The 22036-nt window shown below is 40.4% G+C and overlaps 1 protein-coding gene across 2 annotated transcripts in view; it reads right to left on the bottom strand.

Moving 5' to 3' along the window:
• Positions 1-22036, bottom strand: part of CABIN1 (calcineurin binding protein 1) — a 110534-nt gene that overhangs the window by 47242 nt on the left and 41256 nt on the right. For both annotated transcript variants that reach the window (XM_071571890.1, XM_071571891.1), the window contains exons 28-29: positions 19780-20117; positions 14250-14363 (exon numbers count right to left, since the gene is read on the bottom strand). In XM_071571890.1, the coding sequence (XP_071427991.1) occupies positions 14250-14363; positions 19780-20117 (452 nt within the window). The remainder of the gene's footprint in view (positions 1-14249; positions 14364-19779; positions 20118-22036) is intronic.

Here is a 22036-nt window from a genome sequence, read left to right as displayed (position 1 = left end):
TACATTTGAAATTCTGTTCCACTTGCAAATGGTTTTCCTCAGTTTGGAGGATATGCACTGTAAATTCTACCATGAACTCCATTTCCACTTAGCTGGAATAGATTTCATCTCTTGTTTTTAAGGAAGTAGGACATTGTTTTCACTTATAGATGGCTTCTTTTTTTTCCCTTGTAGAGATAAGAGTAATCTCAAGTTTCCAGTGCAGTGGAAGTCCTACAAACCAGACAGTATTCTTCCTTCAGCAGCAGTATTTACCTCCTTTAAGTCAGATATACTGCATCTTGCAAACAGATAACAATAGCTACCAGATTGAAATAATTGCCCAGAAAACCCTGTCTAATCCAAAGCAGCAAATTGTGTGGCCTTATATAAGTATTTTCCTGGAAAATTTCTCTGTTCTATCAGTGCTAGAACTACTGTAAGGAGATCACTAACGCTGAGCAGCAGAACTGGCTGCTACCCCAAAACCAGCAAGATGCCTGCACAAAGTTAAACCCACACAGAGGTCCAGCAGGTAATAGAAAGAAAGAGATTAAGGTCAGTGAAGAGGAAGGAGGAGAGAAAAATACATTTCACATTTCGTATGTTCACTAATTTTGTTACCCAAAAATGCAATCCTGTATATACAGGTTTATGTTTCTTGTTTATTAAGAGGTAATTTTATTCCCTTTGAATTTCAAAGAGAAACATAAACCAGCAGATGTTTATGTTTGGACCTTCAAAGGGCTTGTACATTTTCAAACCCTGTCTCTTGCAATATTCCACAAGCAAAGGTAATTCAGCCCTTTCTGACAATGACTATTTTGCTTGAAAACCACAATTTTGATTGTAAAAGAATATTTTAACAAATTTGGTATAATTTTATACCTGAAAAATTTACTCCTCTTAAAACCAGGAATTTCTATTGATAAAGGTTTTATTTTGGACCATATGCTGTCTGTCCAGAGCCAAACAAATGAAAAATCTTACCAAATTATTTGTCCACACACTACATTTAAACTGCTCTTCTAAAGAGGACAAGTGGAAGAAGAAAGCATAAATGCAGATGGAATAATGGGAGAGGAGTATGCCAAAAGGCAGCAACAGGAACAAGTGAAACAAAGGAGATTTGGATCAGAAATGTGGTGTATCCCCTTGCTGTCTTCACCCTGCTGCCCACATACTTAAAAGACTTCAGATTGAGCCTCATCTCCTGGTGGGGCTTTCATTTTGTCAGCTGCAGCTGCCAGTGCAGACAGCTCTCAGACACAAGTCTTCAGGAAGAAAGACACTTTGCTTTGCTTTACCTTATTGATTTGAGAACATATAGAGGCAGGAAATTTTATTCTGGCTCAATTAGTCACAAAAAGCAAGCAGAGACTTGTCAAGTTTGAAGGGAGAAAAGTGACATATTGAGAAGACAGTGACAAAATAAGCCAGAAAATAGGCCTACATGGTAATGGTTTACCTGCCTACGTTGTCACAGTGATGCTGGGCCCAGAATACAGTGTCTGTGGCTTCTAGCAAAGATTTCAGGAAGAGACCAATACTGACTACTAATTTAAAACCAAGAAACCCTTCTGCTTAAAATTATTTCTCCCACACTTTGTCAGCAGGGTCACATCAACTGATTGTCTAAATCCTTGGCTGAGAATTTTATGGGCATGAAATGTGAAATGCAGTTAAGTTCTGTCTGTGTGTCTCCTCTTTTCTTCCCTAATTCAAATCTCTTTGCTTTCTAAGTGCCTTGACATCAAGTGGCACAACCTGAAATAATAATTTTTATGACACAGGAGTTGATTTTTCTGAATTTCAGCAAGGGCAACTGACTTCTAAAATTTCACATCAAGGCACTGATGAGCTCCAAAGCAATCAACAGTGGGTTTTTTGGTACAATTCTTCATTTGAAATTCTGTAACACTGCCTAGCAATGCTGAGAACCTAAGCCCATTTCCTGAGTGAGAGCCATCAGATTTCCTCCAGTTGGAACACACTGAGCAGTCCCTCATCAGCCACAAACAGCAAATGTAACCTGAGGCAAATTTACATTCCTTTCTTTGTGACTGGAAGTAGACTGAGAAGCATTTCATTCTTTTCAACCTTCATACTTCTACAAGACATTTGAATAAATTAAGATACACTTGAAGAAAGTGCATTATGGAATTACAGGATATACTGAGTTGGAAGGGACCCACAAGGATCAAGTCCAGCTCTTAACCCTGCACAGGACTGTGCTCCTTTCTGCTCACCAATATCTTAGTTTCAGAATTCAGTCACTCATGGGAACAGGACTAAAGTCCTCTACCCAGTTAGCCAGTTAAAGACAACACTTCTTTCCCATTAAGACTAGTTTCATTGTCTAATGTATTTTAAAATAATAGTTCTTTCACTTTCACCCTGCCTTAAAGCATCTTTGTTCTTCAACACTGTAAATGTTCTTTCTCCTAAAATACACATACACACAGAGAGTAAAACTCAAAACATTCTCTTTAGTATAAATAATTTAGAAAAATACTTTTGCTGTCTTGTTTATTGGAAAGCAAATGACAATGAAAATACCCTGACCTAAAACTGTTGGGAAGTAAGTAATTTTCAGTAAGACCTTTAGTACAGAGCTGTCAGACTAAGGGCAAACAAACAAAACCAGATGTTTTTCTTTCGAGCCTGCTGGAACAACTACTGCATTACAGGCATGAAAAGAGCACCTTTATGTGTCCCTAAATGCAATTTTTAAGGACTAAGTTTATCCCACTGTCAGTATTTCAGCTTACAAAGTATCTGGAATGTGCATTTCATTTCACATTCCCATTATGAGTGTCTTTCTTTTGTGCTGCATTTACATCAGAATTCCTGTCTTCATTATACAACTATACTGGCCTGCAAGCCCTGCTTCTTTTTAAAATCTGATTTATGATTCTATTTAAGATTTTAACACTGAATCTGCCACCAGCTGTGACACACATGGATTATAAACATAAAATGTGTACTCTGTTAAGCAGACCAGCCATGACAGAAGGCAGCATTAAAGTGTCCCAGAGTGAGAGGGATACACAAACTCAATGGACATAAACCCTGTCCTGTCTCCAGGGCTGTCCAGATTTTTCCCTCTGGAAATACCTTACTCACTTCAGAGTCAGTATCCCTGAAATAAGTGGAGCTCAGTGATTCTGAAATACTGTAATTGATAGTTATACCATTAATTAAGAAAAAAAGCACCAAACCCCAACAGATACTCTTAAACCCTTAGTGCAGTCTGACAGGAGGAATAAACCAGGTATGTGTAAACAGAAACAATTTCAGCTATTACACCAAGCTCATTAAATTACCCTGAACCTCTGAATACTTAAGAAAATGCCTTTATATTAATGACTCCCACTAGTTCCAGTCTGCTAAGCAGGAGATCATAGTATAAGTGCTAATACACTTTGAATATACACACAGGGAGCAGCTGAAGAGATAAAAGATTTAAAGAGAAAATTACCTGGTAGGAGGTTTCAATTCTGATTTTTATCCTGTGTCAGTAAATTGAATAGCCAGCAAAATTCATAATTCATTCTGAGTAGCTGTTAGGAAGTGCTTCCAGTGAAAAGTCTGAGATTTTTTTTAATGTTTTTGCTTTCTTTAACCTACAGAAAAATTAAACAACTTCATAAAAGCCAAATTTGTGAAACTTTACTGACAGCAAATGAGTAAGCAAACTGGTGGACATAAGTAGAGGCACCTGAAATGAACAAAGGCCATAAAGCTCCTGAAAATAAGCCACTTGTCACTCAAGCTCTTATAGGGACTTCCCTTGTTGGATCACAGTAACACATCTGAGTGTTCAGAGGAGCTGGAATACTGACCACTGTGGACTTCATTACTTTCACTCACCCACTCAATCCTATTTTGTTTTAATTCCTTTCAGGAGGCTGAGAAAGTCACCTTGTCTAAGTGGCCAACCCCTGCTGTTTCACACTGTGGCTACTACACAAACTCTGAAAGTGCTCACATCATGCCAGGAAATCCTACCTCCTCCACAGGAGCCAAACAGTCTGGAACAATAATACACTATACAATATTCAATGGTTTTACTCCTCTAACTTTAGGAATTTTGCCAAAATATGCAGTACAATTACTCAGAGAACTCCTGCTTCAATATCTTCATCTCAGCTCCATGCAGTGATGCTGCAGGTCAGCCAGCAAACTGTCCAACCTCCACGGCAGCAAATATGCTCTCACCTATCATCATCTGCCATCATATCTTCTCCATCTTAACCTTTTCAGTTTGGCCAACTGGATCTTGCTGTAGTCATTAAGTTAAAAATATTTATCCATAAATACTATCCCCCTTGCACAGATGTACACACAGTCTTGCATCAGGCTGCTCTCATCCCACAGTCCTCTGGTTTCATTTTGACTCTAAGGCAGTGTGTATCCATGAAAGAGATTTAGATCCTTCTCCTGAGGACTACAATTTGAGGAATATTTCTCACAAAAGATGCCACTTTAACAAAATAAAGTTAATTTCTCTGTTAATTCTCTTCTTTCTATAAGGATGAAAGTTGTAATAAATTACTGTAACACCAGGTGAATTAAAACCATCACAGTGCAGAACAAAGTTGTCCCAGGGTTCCAAAAGGCAGGATGAGCTGTTTGCCTGATGGGAGCTGGTTTGTCCTCCCTTACTGCAATCTGGGGCCTTTCACCTTCAGAGTGAGATTGGTTATTTTCACATACACAGGAATGAAAAAACCTGCCATACCTGGGATATGGATGAGAAAAGTGCCATACTGAGCAAGATCAGATGCAGGTTGATATCTACCTTGAAAGCAGTCCTGGAAATATCTACCAAATTGAATATACAGAAGAGGAAACTGCCTTGATTAAGGTCACAGAATCCTCTTAACCATACACCTGGTACAAACAGCTCACGAAGAAAAAGTACAGTTCATCTTGGTTATCTCACACACAGTTTCACCTAAGAAATAAGCATTAGAGAAAACTGCTCTTGATTTTGGTTCTACATCCTTTACATGGATGTTCCTCAGAGTAGTGGCATCAGTTTTAGATGAAAGAAGGAGGTATCTGAATACAACGAGGTACAACTTCAGACTCACACACATGTTACTTGCCTATTCAACACTCTTTGTGTGAACTCCACACATGGATATTAAAAGGAGTTCTATGTCAAAGCTTTCAGTCAGAGACTGCAGGAATTTTTAGGTGAAAGGAACGCTAATTAGAAAGACTCAATTTTATGTCTTATGTTTTCTTCTCAGATTCCAAATTTACTCTTTTCTGGTTTGTTTGCTTTGTTTTGTTTACCCAGCAGTCACCGCTGACGTAACTGTTCTTTCCATGATAAAACTGGGAGAAATAACTCACAGTAAGAAGCTGCAAAAACTAGTCTGATAACAGGATAACAGACTTAAAATATAAACTCATGTGTTGTAAAGACCTTGCATAAATCACCACCTTTAAAACTCTGCTCACCTACTGTATTTAAAAATCTATTTAGTTTTTTCAAAAATCCTATTTAGATTTTTTTAAAAGGAAAGAACCCAACCTAAGCCTAAAACTAAACCCATTAAGTGTCTAAAGGTAGCTCTGCCATCCGTATCTGATACACAGCTGGTAGGTGGAAAAATCAAATTATGGATTTATCCATTACACATTTGTAAAAGACCACTCATCACAGTATTCCAGCAACCCTGAACCTTTCAAATACTGTTGAGAGAGGGTGGAACAGTTGCTATTAAACTTTTAGGATCCAGCTTTAAAACTAACTGCTTTATGTCCAATAAAACACACTACAACCTTCATGACATTCTTTCTTCTGAAAAGCCCCAGCTTCATTTATTTCATGGGTATTTCTCCCCTAGCTTACCTTTGCTAGAAATTCATCCACTCAACACAAGAAAAAACTTTTCCTAGGGAAACCGAATGGAAAAAAATAGCTGTTTAATATCCACTGGCACAAACGACAGCTCAAACCCCCATGCTTGTATCTCCAGGGATGTAGATTTATTGGCATCTTTACTGGCTGGGTCTTGGAAGCTTGCAAAGTCAGCCAGAAAGAACAGTGTGTATATATTGAGACAGAAAACTCTGTGAACGACGGACATTTTTCACTGATGAGTTCTGTTTTTCCAAGAGGATGGAGTGAAGAACTGTAAATAACATGTTGGGCAGAGGTTGAAAAAGTTATCTAGCTTTTTATAGGCAACTTTAAGACTTCATTGCTCACTGGGTTTCTGGGCTCAAGCCAATCACTATGAAAGTTTCACTTGCACAGTTAACTCCTTGCTTACCTTCGGTTCCAGAGTTGGTATCAAGTTTCCGTAAGAGAGTGAATGAGAGAACTAATTCCTCTGTACCTACTAAAAGCATTCTTTCAATTAAAAGGTTAGAAAATCTGGACAGGAAATGTATGAGTAGAATTACATTAACCTTACATGTGAGGAAAAGGGGGCAAAGACAAAAAAATGCCTTGCTACTGGCAGAAGAACAACTATCAAGGGTAAATTAGAAAAGAAATAATTAATCTGACTATAGGGGCAACTATTATCACACTTTCCTGTTTCCCCTTTCCCCAGAGGAAGCCATTTGCCATGCCAGACAAGAAAAACAATGGGCATTAATATGCTTACTTGACTGAAATACATGGATTTTTGAAAAGCTACCTTTTACCACGTAGAAATTGTGCCTGTTTCAAACACAAAAACCTCAGTACATTCAGTAGAGTCAGACTCACTAATTCTCTTCCATACTTTCACTTTTATAAAATTGACTTCCAGTCATGGTTTGAGGGAAGGGCCAGCCTATCACTTCATCATGTGTTCATTAAAAAGTCTTTCTAGATTTGATGCTGAAATAACCACGTATATACAAATTATATTTAATCAATGCAAATATGCCTTCCTTAATCTGCAGGCAGGTAAGACAATGATTTTTTTCAGTAGGAGTTTCTCTGTGCTGTGGCTCAAGGGACATTCAGTGATGGGTGCTGGAAGGATCACACCTCTGACATTTGTGTTGTTCTGCAAAAGATGCAGAGAAGGGAAATTGAGAAAATTTACAAAGGCCAAAAAGGAAGAAAAACAAGAAAAAGAGGATGGGAAAACACTGATTTGTTTTCATTCTTCAGTCTTCCAAACTTTAGCTTGTACTGTAACAATAAAATATCTGCCATTTATACAGCTGATTGTATTTACAAATTAAGGCATAGGATTATACAACCATTTGGCTCAGAAGGGACTCCTGGAGGGTTTTTCATTTATTCCTCAGCAGCTTTCCACACAAATATGTCTTCACCACACCAGAAATGGTTTCCTCACACAGATGAAGAACAATAGCTCCATAATGTCATTATTCAGGAACGCAGGGAAAGCAACAAAATGCTTGTTAAAATTCCTGAGGCAGCTTGGCCAGGCAGGCAGTGCGTTCCCTCCAATCCCTCCGTGAGGCAGAACAGCAAGGTCTGTGCTGTCTCTGCCCAAGGAGAGGCTCTGGGTGCTCCCCAGAGCTGTGGCACCTCTGCAGCAAAGGCTCCTGCAGCCTGTGCCTCCTGCTCACACACCCCGGCACTGCTCACAACACCCCGGCCCTGCTCACGCACCCCGGCCCTGCTCACACACCCCGGCACTGCTCACACACCCCGGCCCTGCTCACGCACCCCGGCCCTGCTCATGCACCCGGCCCTGCTCATGCACCCGGCCCTGCTCACGCACCCCGGCCCTGCTCACACACCCCAGCCCTGCTCACGCACCCCGGCCCTGCTCACACCCCCCGGCACTGCTCACACCCCCGGCACTGCTCACACCCCCCGGCACTGCTCACACCCCCGGCCCTGCTCACACCCCCCGGCACTGCTCACACCCCCGGCACTGCTCACACACCCCAGCACTGCTCACGCACCCCGGCACTGCTCACACCCCAGCCCTGCTCACAGCACAGCTCCTGAACTCGCAAGTCACTTCACAAAGTCTCCTGCCCTTCCTAGCACAACAAGAAAATATGTAGCAAAGAGATGTCTTTTACTGAACACCTGAATGCCTCCCAGTCAGTGCAGAGGAGGGGGAGTGAGAATCTGCATTTACTGAAGTGCCCTTCCACAAAGCAGAGCACTTGCCCTCACTGGGCCTACTCCTGCCCAGGGAAAAACTGGTATTTCATGGCTACAATATGGTCATCTCCTGAGGAGATTAAAGACAATTCTGTCTTTTAAAGGAGGTAGGGATTTAACTATCCTCTACCCAGATGCTCCTATTTTCCTACTATAAGCATAAAAAAGAAAAAAGAAGCATAAAAATATTAGACTATTCATATGTGTTGTCATTATGGTATTGTTACTATTTTGTTTTGTGCAACTACACAGAGGATCAGTGTTAATGGTGGAGGTCACCTTTTCTAAACACTTTTCTTTGCCCCTATTAAATGGTACTAAGTTTAATAATTTCTTTCAAGCATTATCTAGGTGCCGGAATCAAAGTTTGGTTTTTTGAAATGATTCCTTTATGGTTTCTGTTCCCTTGAGGTTGCATAAAAATGGCATACAAAACACTCAGAAGCAAGAATAACTATATCTGAATAACTATATCCTTGTGATTTCTGGGATGTCACTTGTGATGTCTTTTTTTTTTTACTTGAGTTGGCAACCCCTCATACTCATCTTCACATAAAGTGTTAGAAGCACTAAAAAGACCAACAGTTTTTTCAAAAAGTTGCAACCAATCATGATCAAACTAAAACACAGCCACCCTTAGTGCCCCTATATGGGATTAAACTCCAACTCTCACCATGCTGAGGGCCACAGTCTCAACTCACATGGATGCACAATAAGTTTCTCCAAGTTCTTTGCCTTTCCCCCCCAGACTGATTTAAATGGCACTAGTTTGGTGGGAAGGCTCATGTTCCACATAGCAGATGTCTGGGAGCTGGAAGTACATTTGCCAACTGAAAAGATACACACCAGCTCTGAGCAGGAGGGAGAGTAACTCAGATCTGTCACCAGCCAAGGACAGGAAGGAAGGCAGAGCGTAAGAGTTCTAGGAAAGTGATTTTAATCTGATGTTGTCTCCAGTTTCAAGTTCTTCCAGTACATGGCAGGAAATGGTGAACCTGAAGTTTCAGTCAGGTTGTCTCAAGCAAGTTGTAAGAGCTGCCCCTTGGCACTGTGTGGAATTTGGGGGTTCTTCAGGTCAACATTAACAGCAACCTCAGACTGGGTTTAGAAAGAATGTCTGGAATAGGTTCAGACCACCCCTTATGGATTTTCCTCTTCCCTTGGATGATACATAGTCAGTTACCTCTAATAGAGACATTAAATTCTTTCACAATTCTTTCATTTTAATTCAAGTCATGGGAACCATCAGTGCTGAGGTTACATGTCAGGAGATGGGGGAGAAACAAAAGGCAGCTGTATCGGATCAAGAGACAATCCCATACATTCACTCAATGCCATATTTCTGACAGTGACCAGTAATGTCTGTCCAAGGGAAGGTATAAAACTGAGTGAGGCATATAATGAAACTTCCTCCATGTAACTCCCAGCTCCCAGGAGAGCTGAGCATATTGCCTCTTTGTCCCCTACATCAGGGACTTTGTAGCAGTCTCTTTCCTGCACCTCAAATTCACCTGCATGGCTCTGGTTGCACAGAATCCCCAAATAGTCAGCCTTGCACCCTGCTCTCCTTTTCAGAATCAACTTTCCTCTGGTCAGACAGACAGACAGACAGACTTAACCTGGAAACACAACTAAGGAAAGAACCCGTTCTACAGAAAGAGAGAAAGCTCCCACTGGTTATCACCATGCTGTGTAACAAGAACTACCTCTAGAAACCTCAACTACTCAGTGCCCAGAACCTGCCACTCTGCTCAGCAGAGCTTTCCTGCCACTGCAGTCACACCTGGTACAAACAATGGCAAAAAAAAGTGAAATCACTTCTGCCTCACAGCTTCTGCCTTCCAGGGGATGCTCCCACCTTAACTTGACCCTGCCTGCTCAGACCACAGAATGAAGAGCTTCAGGGCTACAGCAGAGAATGCACACACTGCATTGCTCTTGGAATTAAAAATAGAACAATTATCTGTAACGCTTTGCAGCAACACTTCCTGCACATCAATGGCTGCATTATAGCATATACTGTGCATGCACAGCTTCTGTATGTGGGGAACAGTTACCAAAGATGGACATCAAAATCTTCATTTCAACAGATTATTATTACCACAGAAGATGTGCCAGAAAAATAACAAATAGTGTACATTAAACCATATGGAGAACTTGCTGGTACATGGAGCTAAACCATGAAATCTGAATATATAAAAAAGTGCCCTACTATATAAAGCAATGTTTGGGGATTTTTTTCTCCTTGTGAATTAATTTCTAATTTAGTTACTATAGAAACCATCCTGGCTCTGTCTTTAAAAAAAACCCTCACTGTATATATTTACACTCACACTGAGACAAAGAAAAGGAGAAGAGCTGGGGTGCACCTGTACATGCAGGTTATAGAGAAACTTGTAAGTAGCCAAACAAACCAGACTAGGAAGTAATTTCTAGGAACTCAGCTAAAAATCCTGTAAGCCTAACAGCAGTGATTATTCATACAATGATTGCCATCACAGCAGAGCCATGAACTGCAAAACCTCCTCTCCTGGAAAACTGGGGCTGTTCTTTTCAGCAAATAGCTACAATAATGCAGTAAGGACTGCTTTTTCTTAAAACTGAAAAAGGGGAATTCTGAGCATCCTGCCATTATTCCAATATGTCAAATGAGAAGCTTTTGCTTACTTCAGTCCCAGTTGAGTGACAGCTAACAAATTATACAACAGCCCGTGACACACAGATCCAGACCAGCAGTTCCACAGTAAAATTTAACAAGAGAGAGCTTTGCCCAGGTTTATTTCTTTTCATACAGTGCTGTGATAAACATTTCATAAATAATTCTACTAGAGTATGCATGATTTATAAAATGTCTGGGAGGAGCTGCTAGCTTTCTCTTTCACACCCTGTTGTTTGTACTTGTAAAATTGAGTCAGCTGTAATTTCAACAACCCTGAATCGTCTGTACAAGAGAATAAAAACACCAGTGCTACTTTCTCTAGAAGAAAAAGGTATTCCAATAGTAAAGTATCTACAGAAAACCACTGAGATGTAACTCTTTTATATCATGAAGGCTGAAGAGTTCTCAACATAAAACCAAATGCATTTCATGGAAACAAATAAACACTTTAGGCAAAGATTTCTGTTGCAAATAACCTTGGGGGACATTAATATGCTTAGAAAACCTCATGGTTGGCCATTTAATTTCTAAGATTAGACATGACTACTTTTGCAGAGTGCTGTAATTCGTGTTTTATCACCCAACTCTATGTGAAGGCAGTAGCTGGGACAGTGGGCTGCAACACCATCTGCACAAGGGATGACACACCAGAGTGTGTTCTGAGCACTGACCCAGATGGTGCAGCACAGTCACTCACCCACCACCCGGCTGGGGCTTTGCATGAGAACAGACTAGTCGAGGTTTAACCCAGACAAGGTCAACACAGACTGAGGGGTTTGTTTCCAAGTTGTTCGCAGATTTTGGTTTGTCCAATCCTGGAATGTCAGCTGACACTACCAGCTTTTTGTCACGGGCACTTGCAGCCCTTTCCCTCTCAGATCTGGATTTCCTCACTGTGCTATGGCTCTGTCATCTGTCCTGGATTAGTGCCACATGCTCCACACAGTGCGGCTTGAGGAGGGTTTTTGAAACATAACTGGGTAGAAAATGCGACCACCGAAACATTTTATCTTGTTAACTCATAATGCAGAGTGTACCTGGTAACAGGAAGACCAACCTACTTGCATGCAGGAGTAAGTCAAGGTGTGAGCACTGATTCACAAAGGCCTCAGCAAGCTGTTTTGCTGCGTGAGGCATTCTGTGTGTGAGCCACACCATCCCTACAGCTCAGACACACCAGAGTTCAGACCCCAAACCAAAATTCCTAACGCCTGGAGGCAGTGGCCTACAGGGAGGACTCCAGACTAACATTATCTTTGTCTGTTGGCAGACCCAAGTTCAAACTAAAAACATTATTTTCAAACAGCTTCTCTCTTTTCTAACACTACTGCCAATATGCTGCACTGGGCCAGCATATATCTTTTGTTGAAGGTTGTCTTTTATTTCAAAGTGTATTTAATTTCTTATTACAGAAGTTAATTATGGGAATTAAGTTTTTGCTGATTTACAAAATAGAATTATTACACAGTTGTCTAGTAGCTATACTAAGACTTTGCCTCCTTCAGAGTACAAAAATATTAATACACAGAGTAAAGAAAAATTATTTTTTGAAATGAGGTTGGAAAATTCCACCTAGGGACACAGTGGAATCTGAGTTAAATTAGCCAGCATTAGCATTCAAAAACTAGGCATGATTTAGGTCAACCACTGATCTCTATTAATGTGGTAATTCACATTTTCCAGCAGAAACACTCCTTTATACACACTTCTCAGTTCCCTACTGCTCATCTTCCTCATACATTAAAACATTGGATACTCCTGACACTCAACCCTGCAGTGATGAACAAGTCAGCCTGGATCAGGCAAAGTTCACACTTGGCTTGAAGCATGTTGGGTAATTCCATTAATTTCTACAAGAATACTTATGTTATATGAATCTGAGCCAAAGTATTCTCCAGCTGAAGAGCTACTCACACTGCAGTAGTCTTGTGGGAAAAGCTGGCAGATGATGCAGGGAAATAACCAGAACAAAGCCATCAATCAGGTCACAACCCTATCAGGCTGTGCTGTGGTTTCAGCTGGGACAGAGTTAATTCTCTTCCTAGAAGCTGGCACAGTGCTGTGGTTTGGACTCAGTGTGAGAATAATGCTGATAACACACTGATGTTGTAGCTGTTGCTAAGCAGAGCTTACTCTAAATCAGTTTCCCAGCTCTGCCAGTGAGGAGGAGCACAAGAAGCTGGGAGGGACATGGCCAGGATGGCTCGTCCAAACTGGCTAAAGGGCTATTCCATTCCACAGAACATCATGCCCAGTGCATGAACTGGAGGGAGCTGGCCGTGAGAGGCCAACTGCTGCTTGGGAACTGGTTATGAATGCATGTATTTTTTCTCATTTTATACCCCATCCCATCAGGGGGTGTGGAAGGGGAGTGATCAGATGGTACTTATGATCAAATGGTACTTACAAATGCTGGCTGACAGTATTTGTTAAGCAAAAGTTCTCTCCAGAAAGATGTAATGATACAGAAACCCCTTTTGCAGACTGATCCATGCTACAATTTTGAGCCATTGTCAGTATTCCTTACTTGTTTAACCCATCTGAACAATTATAATCAGAGAAGAGCACTTACCTTATACATAACAGAGTTTGCACAGAGGTGATAATTAACACAACACACAGCAAAAATGAAAACACATGTTCACATATAAAATGGAAATAAAATCACAATTACAGCACTAAAACAGAAGCACTGGATGGGAAAGCAGAGACACAAAATTCTGCCACTGCAATCACAGGGAAACATAGAACAGATATGGACTATAACACAGTCCAGAATGACAAACAGACCATCTCCAGGCTCTCACCATGCACTGTGAGCCAGAATTGCTACAGAATTCCTACCATGCAAGAACAGAAGGCACAAAACCCTACAACATATCGCAGAAAAGCCAAAGATACCAAAGACAACAGCAGTGTGAAGTGGCAATCCCAGCTGGGAATTGATAGATAAATGCTCCTGTAAGTCTCAGAAGTGTTCTGTGTCCCCTGTCAGTGACAGGCACAGCCACCCCTGTGGAGGATATCACAGACAGGGGACATTCTCTGTGCCAGTGCTGCTGCCTCACTGTGGGACCAGCTCCTTCAATTGCAGGAGATTTCTTAGAACAACTAGCAATGCTTTTGTGTCAAGAGAAGTATAAGTCTAGTTGAGAAATGATAAACAAGATGAAAATTACGATGAACAATATTAGAATTTTTGCAGAGGGCTGAACCATCAAGTATATGGTAAATGACACATAACTGAAAAATGTTGGTGCTTCTCTCCCCGTGTTTTCAAGCTCATGAGAAAAAATCCTCTAATGTTCCCTTCAAGAGGGGAGTATTTACCCAGTAACTATGTCTGTAACACAACCCTCCCTTCCTTTAGCCGCTCATGGCTTGTTTAATGTGCCTGTGTGGAATTTCACATTACAGTCCCTGCACAAACCTTTCAAAGGAGAAGCAGGTGCTACAGCAAGGGCTGGAAACAGGTGGGAGTGTTTACCAGCTCTGTAAACTTACGTTGAAGAAATTGGTCTTGTTCCTCTCACAGAAGAGGCCCTGTGCAGGCATGTGCTTCAGCTGCTGCCAGGGCACCCCACTGCCCAGGAGCACGTCCCGGGCCCACTGCAGGTTCTGTGGACAGAGAAGGGCTGGTGAGCTGCAGGCAGGGATGGAAATGCCACCACAGGTAGAATTACAAAGTGTTAACTTGCTTTTATTTATTGACCTGCAGTGTCATTTCTCATTTTCTGTGTAGCTGCTGTTCTGACAGTATTTACAGAGGCACATTATCTGGAGAAGATATCCCTGGCCAGGCTCCTACAGCTGCCAAATGCAGCCTCACATTATCCAGTTTTGCTTCCTTGTAATTTTTTTAACCTCTCTTTGCTTCACTGATATCCACCCTCCATCTCCTATCACCTGCAGAAACCTGAGCTGTAGGTATATTTCAAACACATCAATTTTTTTGTTTAAAGCTGAATTGTAGTGCTCAGTAGAGAATAACTGATATGTAAAAATAAAAGGTTTCTCAGCAAACAGTAGAACTCAGTCCTGGGTATCCTGAAGCCTCCCCCTGCACACCAGGCCCCTCACTGCCCCCCAGCCCACCCTGTTTCTCAGTTCCTTGTTTCTCCCCACATATTCTGGAAGTCTTCCCTCAGGCTGACTAGCAGGGAACTGCTGCCAGCTCTCTGGCCTCACAGGAGGGGCAACCTTTAGGCTCAAACTGCAGCCTTCTTTTACTGGGGTGGTGAATTTAGGCCTTTTGCCTCTACCCAGTCATTGCTCTCCATATAATTTCACTTTACCTCTCTGAAAAATTCCATGATGATCATCAAGCTTGTTTAACAGTGCACAGTGAGTTAACAAGAAAGCATTGGTAGGAGACTGACAGATGACAACCAAAAATTCATAAAACCACTATCCTTCTAAGAGTTCAAGGCATGAGCCTCTCTTGTGTAGCTGAGAACCAGGGACAGCTGTTGGCTCCAGGCAGAATGTCACCAACAGATGGGACAATCATTAATTGTGAGGCTTTACCAATGAAGTTTTGCTTTCCTTCACTTTTTATTGCAGTGTTAGAAAGTAGCATTTGACTGGCTGTTTTACAGACAACTTCACAACAGAGAAGATAAAAGAAAGAGGAAGATGTTTGGTTCATAGAGGCAAATGAGAATGTTGAACTTTGGCTTGTGTTCTGGGGGCTGGAAATACATTTCTGTGAGTCATAGATTTGATTAAGTCATGTCCATCCAAGAAACATATTCCAGCTGTAGTAGCTTTTTTTTTTTGGCAGGGTGGTGGTATTAGCACAGTTCTTATCCCATGTTCCAGATTCTTTTCATTACGATAATCTGGTGAAACAGTAAAAGCTCTGCTCAGTCATCAGTGCTTTTGTTCTAATGACAGTAATCATGCAGAAATCTCCAATGTCTTACCAGAACTGGAGCATCCCCTCTAGCAAAATGCTGATTACAGATTCATGTGCAAGAGAGCTGAATGCTGGACATACTAAGCAGATATTCACAGATGTCAAAAATCCTTCATTCAGAGAGCTGATATAGGTACTTACACAGGACCTTCCTGATTACAGTGTAGGGCAGTCCAGGGGTCTGGACAGCTTTCTTTTGGTATGGAACAAATACATGTTCACTCATAAAGATCAAAAGGTACTTCCTGGCTAGTCAGGGGAGCTGAACTATTATTGCTGAGTGTCAAATTTAATTAAGATTGAAGTAAGCAAAGTATGTAAACTTAACTGTAAACTAACTTTTCTCTACAGAGCTTCTTTCCTTATATGTGTTTCTGTAATCCTGTTAACCTAATCCTGCAAAATAGTCGGATATACATACAGAAGAAAACACAACACAAAAGAACCTGCAAAAATCTGTTCTTCCATGGAAGTCATCCTGTTTTGAATAAGATCAGAATCCAGCAAAAATAAACCTATCATAATAACCAAAATCCAGGCATGTAAGTGCTTTAATTTATGCCAATCATAGTCATCAGAAATGTAAGTTAATTCCAAGTGAAAAACAGGCAAAAATTGCCTAATGTGTGGCAATCTGAACCTTACAGTTAAAACTTTCCCATAAAAATTCAAGGAAAACAAAACCTTTAAGAAAGTTACCACCCCACCACAAACCTTAAATGCAGAATCCCAGGCTAAAGAGATTTTGGCTCTGGATGTCAACTCAACTCGAAGTTTTATAATGAAAAGGTTAAGAGATGGTTCATTGTAGCGTCATGCTCTGGTGGTGCTCTGTGCACACTGCACTGACCATCCACAGGCATGTGTTTGGTACTCATAACTCAAGGCTTTTATTGAACAAGATAATGGCAGGAACCCAGCCAGGAGGAGAAAAGATCATTCAGACAAATGGGGCAATTACACGGTAACTTCACACAATCAAAACTAATAGGAATAAAAGATGTAGTTACAGATTTTCCACTACCCTTCTCCTTAAATCAGCATGATCAGTTATTCCCAGTAAATACGACTGAGCAGGTCTCAACTCATTAGATTTCAGAGTCTGCCCCACTTGGTTTTTAGCTGATGAAGTTATAAGAGTGGGAGAAGGGATCCAGGACACAGCAAAAAGGATTTATTCTTCTTGGCACTCTGCTTACCAGTGAAATGCTGGATTTGGCTGTCTGACTCAGGGCAATTATGAAATACTCTTTCCAGTTCAGCTGTTGCCTCCCACATCTTTATCACCCCAAGATTCAAAGACAGGATGACTGACAGGGTACAATAACTTGAAAACAAGCTGAAGTGGAAAAGGAAAATCTCTTATGGTCAACCAAGTGGAACTCTGAGTCACCTGGGATGGATACCCCTTAATTCAGTAGTGACAGAAGCACCTTCACCTAACCTGGAAACTCCACAAAGTGTTGCTGAGAGGTGAACAAAACACTCCACTATACCTTAATCCTTCCCTCCATTTTCATGTGCAGTGCACATAGAAGGCTTTGTCTCAAAAAGCTCCTCATACTACCGCATCAAATAAACACAAAATAAAACAACTGCTGACCTTGAAGGGCAGCCTTTGGAATGAACTGTCATTACCAAACTGGCTTTGCTTGAAATGGTTACACCTATTATGCCCACAGATTAGATCTGTCTCTAAGTATGTATTAAGGCTACATATATATAGCATTTTAATTTTTACATGCAGGTATTAGGCCTAGTTTGATTAACTTGTGATGCCACTGAGCTGATGTCATACCTGACACTGATTTCCTCATTAAGGGCTCTGCTAATAATGGACACTATACAAGATACAAACTCAAACCCCCAAGTGCCACAAACAGTATCTGTGAGCGTATTCTTCCAGGATTTACAGAGTACTTTTATTTCAAGATTATAAAAGCACATAAGTATTTTTATTTCCTGACAACCTGCTGGTTGCAGAGTATCAGACCAGTTCCACACATTAATCCGTAAGGACCATGAGGCAAATACTTTTCACAGAACTTCTTAATTACACTGACAGTGTCTTGCCAAGTCCCAACTTCTCCTTCCAAACTGTGCCAACGCTCATTTTGGAGGTAAAAATCACAAAGGTTGAAGACTTTACTTCAAGACAAGGTGAATGGGAAATTGCAGTAACTTCTGAAAATTCATCCCTACTTTCCTGTGCTTTTAGTCCAACAAAAACCAGCTATGTACAAATTTGCTCTGGTAACAGAATAAACCAAAGAAAAATAGCCTCCAAATAGTGAGATGGATTTTGCAGGGGAAAAACGAAAACCAACAGAACATGTAGCCAAACAAAACGTTAAAAGATTTTGAAAAGATGTTAAAAAACCCCATTAACAACTATTTTTACTGATCTTGCAACAACAAAACCAGGAATATTGTAAAATGGGAGAAAACAGATTGCATATGGAAAACTTGTTTTTCTATGCACTGTGGAGCCCTGCCAACCCTCTCCTTTCCCAGCCAACCATGAATTTTGGCCATCAGTCTAAATTCTTCATGCAAATTCCTGGCACTGGTACATAAAGGCTGGATTTTCCAAGAAGGTTATATGCATTTAAAAATTAATTTCAGTTTTCTAAAATTTACCACTCTGTCCCCCCAACACTCAACCTGATGTAACTTATCCCATTTTTTAAATCAGGTTTAACATCAGTATACATAAGTCTATTTCTTACTCCAGTTACTGCTAAAAATACATAGATCCATTTTGTGGTTTAAGTTCATTCAAGAGTTTAACTCCCACTAAAGACTTACTAGTGTGCCATTAAAGCCCAGGCATTTGACATTGAACCTGAATGAGTTATGAAAGGAAGAAAATTAAATCCTATGAAAAAATGCAGTATACATACATCAAAAGGAAGAGTCAAGTGGTTGCTTGTTATGCAGAGAAGTAATAAAAAAAAGGACATTAAACTCAAAAGGGCCAGTTGCAGCCAGCCTGGTAACCAGTGGGCTCAAACAGCCAGGATTTAATTTTTCTAAGAGGAAACATTTAGACAACAATGTATATTTCATATAGAAAACCATCACTAAATTGATATTGATATTTATATAGGGAGAGAGATACAAAAAAAACAAAAGGGAAAGTTTCATCAGGGAAAACTAATAGAAGAAAATATTTTGCAAGTAGTTCCCCAGGCAAGGACATGCTATTTGAACAAATAAATTGAAAACAGGCAGCTTTTTTTGTTGAGTGTTGATACAAAATCATATCAGCAAAAGTAATGACAGATTGCAGCAATCTAAGGCTCCTATTAATGATCAGCTCCATGGAAAAATTAACAACTGTTACATATAAACAGCATAAGAATGTTTTCACAACAAGGCCTCTGTAAAAAGGGTAGTATTTCTCTGGATAAGCCTGTACAGCCAAATGGAATACTCATCACCTTTGAGTAGGCCGGGGAGACACATCGAGCTTGGTGCTGGTGACAAGTGTTCGATCTGAGGCCAGGGGTGTGATTTGTTTCCCTTCCCTGTTATTCACACAAGCTCCAGTGCTGGTGGGGAAGAGAATTCAGGAAGCCAAGCAAAGCAGCACATGACCTACCACAAGACTTCCAAATACAAAATCTTGGAATTCAAATCTTGATTATGACAATTAGTAACATAACTCTGGTAATTTTCTGATCATTTCAATGTAGTATTTATACACATTGTATTAACAAAGACCCAAAGTACCCAGAAAATTTATCTTTGTCACATTAATTGTTTACACCAATACTGATGAATTTCTGCTTCCAAGTCACTTTTCAGTCCACTTATTCAGTAAAAGAAATAACTGCTGTCTTTTTCATGAGAACATCCAAATTTATGTGGGAGATCTAAAATGTCATTCTCTGCTGAATTACAAAAAACTACTGAGTTCAGTAATAAAAAAATTAATTTTCTACTCAACTGACCTCACACAGGAGTCAGCCAAACTAGGAGCTGAAGACTTCCCAAAGTGTCATTCCAACAAACAAGCTTATCTGCTGTATTTTAACACTGAATTAGTCCAAAGGATGATACAGGTTGTTAAGTGTGCAATAACCACAGCTCTTTTCTGGGTGCTCTGCTCACCTTGTGTGTTTTGCTGTAGGTGTACAGGTAGGCCAGTCTGTAGAGGCTCTTGTAGTGCTGGGGGAAGCGGCTGAGGCACAGGCAGAAGGAGGAAATGCACTGCTCTGTCAGGAACTTCCGCTGCTCCTCCAGGTCTGCTGGGAGACCGTGCGGAAACTCGGATGCATCTCCACAAGGTTCAGCTTTCTTTTTGCAGTCCCACTGTGAGGGCTGGGGGATTGCAGCTTTGATGGGATTGACAGAGGCAGACTGAGGATCCACCCCAAGTTTCTGGCCAGTGGGCTCAGCAGGATTGTAAGATTCTGAGATCTCCAGCAGCTCCTCTGACTTTCCTGTAGCTGGAACATGAAATTGTCACTAGCACATGGCAAATGAAATACACAAAAAGACAAAAATCAAATATGACACAAGGTAACCCTTTTCTTCATTAAAGCACAGACAGAAACATTGAGTAGTTCCTGAAAAAAATGATGACTATTCCTGATATTCACTGAATAGTAATCACCATCTCATTAACAGAGCCACACACCAATCTGTCCATTGTCTTCATTTGGATTTTTCCCTGAGCAACAGTACAATTTCAGCATGCCTTACACAATGCAGGATTTTATATACTCTTGGAAGATGGGGGAGGAGGAGAAAAAACCAAAATAAAAGAGTAAATTCAGTAAAACTCTATTGCAAAGAATGGAAGAAACAGAAAATTAAAGTCACCCTGCCAAGCAAAACTTAACTCTTAACAATCTGCCCAGAAGAACACAATTCAATACAGGCTCAGACAGAACGAGCAGCAGCAGCCAACCTGGCCTTCTGCATGATGTAGAACCTACAGTTCCATCTAAATATTTTGTGATTAACTTGGTAACTCTTAGTTCAACTGACCCATCTTTTCCTGATGGATACCAAGTCTTACTTCAGAAAACATCTGTGCCAGTGAGAGCTCCTGCATTTCCTGCAGCTAATCATTATTGCTGAAAACATGCATGCTACATGAAGATTCATTTCTTTAACTTTGATTTTTAGTCATGGAAGTTTAGCGTGTCTTTGTCTTCATCAGGATAAAGAGCCTCTTACATTAGATCTTATCTCGTAGCAGACAGTGCAGAGATACACTAAAATAAACTTGTAAAGCTGCTCCAGAACTTTTTCCCTGTTAAGGCTGAACTTCTGAGTCCAGAACTCAAATTTTTCAAAATTTGCTTGCACAATGTCTGTATTCATTATAATTTTACTGTGTAGGTATCTTTAAGGAAATAAAACCAACATCTGTTCTAATAAAGATTAGTAATGTAAGAATGCATTTGATAGTTTTTCTGACAGACAACTAAGGACAATGACACAACTCACTGCAAGCCTGAAAAAGAGCCATGTTTTTAATCTAGTACCCAAAAGACCACTGGATTCAGTGATTATGGAAGTTCTATTTTACAAAACTAGGAACTGGCATCTATTTCAGCATATTGATGCAAACACCACCACGGGCTTCCCTTGCTTAGACAAAACTGAAGTAAAATATTTTTAAAAAGAAGAAACCAAGGTAATCTGAGTCTGCAAACAAGAAAATAACTGCTTGGAGGCTGTTCCTAGGGAAATCTGGGAAGTGAATCAGAACTATCCACACCCCATGATTTCTGGATCTATGAAATTGGAAAAGACTAAAGTACAAAGCTGACGAAAAGACTAAACATCCCACAAAGAGCCACAACCTGGAAAGGTGGGCAAAACTTAGACATTGATTGTATTTATCTTTCCCTGATGAAGTTCAGCCTGTCTATCTACTACCACATCCAACTGTCCAAACATCAGACAAAGGGAAACTCCAGCTAATGGATTTTGAAACAATTTTTCCAGTGGAATACAGAGCACTTAGTACTATTATATATGGAAAAATCTGGTAGACAGCAATTCTAGTATCCAGTGGAATAAAACATCTAATTCCATTACTTGTGCTCTTCTATGTACTGAATATCAAGATGCTGCTGGGCCAGACCAAAAGTGCATCTATATCTGGAGAAAGTAAAAATATCTTGTTTGAGATTATCTTCAAATAACTACACCTTAAATTATTTAGAGGTTTGAAACTCTGAAGAAAAACTAAATAACCTAAAAGAAGGCAAGTCAGTCAAAGGGCCACCACAGACAGTAGTTTATCATTATTCTTTTCTTTATAAGACTTAACAGAGAGAACAAATTGGATTGGTGGCCACATAAACAAAGCACAGTTCCAAATTTAAGTTACACACATACATGCAGCAAT

This window comes from Pithys albifrons, chromosome 17, assembly GCF_047495875.1.
Source record: "Pithys albifrons albifrons isolate INPA30051 chromosome 17, PitAlb_v1, whole genome shotgun sequence".
In the NCBI taxonomy this organism is placed as follows: Eukaryota; Metazoa; Chordata; class Aves; order Passeriformes; family Thamnophilidae; genus Pithys; species Pithys albifrons.
The sequence above is the reverse complement of the archived record's forward strand: the minus strand, read 5'-3'. Positions and strand labels throughout refer to the sequence as shown.